Raw genomic sequence first — 1677 nt, 5'->3', positions numbered from 1 at the left:
ATTGCCCCGATCTTCCTGTCTCTAGAATTCATGGACTAGGCGAATGTTACAAAGCCCGGGCAGCATCAGTTCATGAACAGTGTGTTGAGCAGGGACTAGACGACGTGATCGGGCATGGATATCTCACTGCAGACATGGACCATGGTGGACAATGAGGAAGCAGGGCTGTGGAGTGTACCCAGCACAACTAACTAGTATTCCTCCTTAAGTATCTCATAGTTTAGGGGGAGGCCGGTAGTGGCAAGAGTAAAGGTTTGGGAAGGGTGGTTCATGGTGCTGAGACCAGCAATGGGTCTGGAAGCTGAGACGCTGCTCCCAGTCATCTGAAGATTTAAGGCACAGTGACATTAAAGGCTATGTGAAATACAGAATCACTTACAAAGTACATGCAAAAATCTCTAGAGCTAAAAAATACGGTGAACCGAAATTCTAAAGCCTGTTTTAATAATACGATGTCAGATTATAATTATAGTTCATATATGAGTTTAATTTTTTAAAGGGTATATGATGGAAATTCATGACTATACTTTCATTTTTCTATACTTGAGCTTTACCCATATACCAAACCTACTCACGTTTTCGATCATCACCACATGCAACTTCAGCAAGGTATCGGAAGTAATCTCCCTTCATTTTCAGATAGAAGACCTTACTCTCTGGATTAGTTGCATTGGCTATTAAATACTTATCCAACAATTCCTGAAATAAATAAGATAAAACATTAGGCAGTAGTAAAAGCTATTTAAACACAGACAAGAACTTATAATTATGATACACTTCTGCCTATTATTCACTTGAATTGCTAATTACCACAGTAATACTATACCTACTAGCCTGGACATGAAGCATGTTCTTAGAGCAGAGGTCAAGCTGTTGCCACTAGTTACCTTGGCAGGCTTTAACTTATGGAGCCCATTGTTTTTAATGGTAAAGCCAGATTATATCTAACAATGCAATTTGAAAGAGCCTGTCTGTTCACTCATCCATTCATTCAACATTTACTGATACCTGCTAGGTGCCAGGTATTTGACCGTAATGGATATAAAGATGACATAAGGTAAGGTCCCTGCCTTCAAGAAGCACACAGTTTGTAAACACACCATTAACTAAGCACTAAAAGGTATGTGAATAAGGTGATAGATATGGAAGCACACAGAGAGGCGTTATCTGGCTCTGCTGGAGATGGCCTCCGGTTAGACAGGCTTCCTGGGGAAGGGATATTTGAAGTGTCGAGAAGGAACAGTAGATATACAGCAGGCAGAAAATAGGATGTGCAATCACTTTAGGGAGGAGAAACAAAATGTTTCAGACATCAAGTATGAGGACAACAGTACAACCACAAATGGCCCAGACCAGTGTTGCTCAGTGCCCTTTCATACAAGTATCCATCCAAAACAAGGTAAGTTCAGGAACCGAGAGCAAGGGGTTTAGAAACTTTAATATAGCATCTGATGAAGTAATTTTATGTCTACTGAATCTAATTATTTAAAAAATTAAGTATTTAAGTATGTCTTTTATCCCTGATTTCACATAAAGAAATTTTCACTTTTAGAGGGACAAAGTATGCTTGGGAGTATAAAAAGTCACAGAAGGCAAATATGATAGATATATCTTTATAGATTATCAATGTCATTTGCTAAATAATTTTAAAATCTTTTTGTATTAAAAAGTATTATA

At 38.2% G+C, this 1677-nt stretch overlaps 1 protein-coding gene across 1 annotated transcript in view; it reads right to left on the bottom strand.

Annotated features, from left to right (window-relative positions):
- YWHAQ (tyrosine 3-monooxygenase/tryptophan 5-monooxygenase activation protein, theta) overlaps window positions 1-1677 on the bottom strand; it is a 47986-nt gene that overhangs the window by 8749 nt on the left and 37560 nt on the right. Inside the window, exon 3 of the mRNA XM_012639950.1 lies at window positions 576-699. Within this exon, the coding sequence (XP_012495404.1) occupies window positions 576-699 (124 nt within the window). The remainder of the gene's footprint in view (window positions 1-575; window positions 700-1677) is intronic.

Source organism: Propithecus coquereli, unplaced genomic scaffold (assembly GCF_000956105.1).
Source record: "Propithecus coquereli isolate 6110/MARCELLA unplaced genomic scaffold, Pcoq_1.0 Scaffold145, whole genome shotgun sequence".
NCBI lineage: Eukaryota > Metazoa > Chordata > Mammalia > Primates > Indriidae > Propithecus > Propithecus coquereli.
Note: the sequence above shows the minus strand (reverse complement) of the source record. Positions and strands in the feature narration are given on the sequence as shown.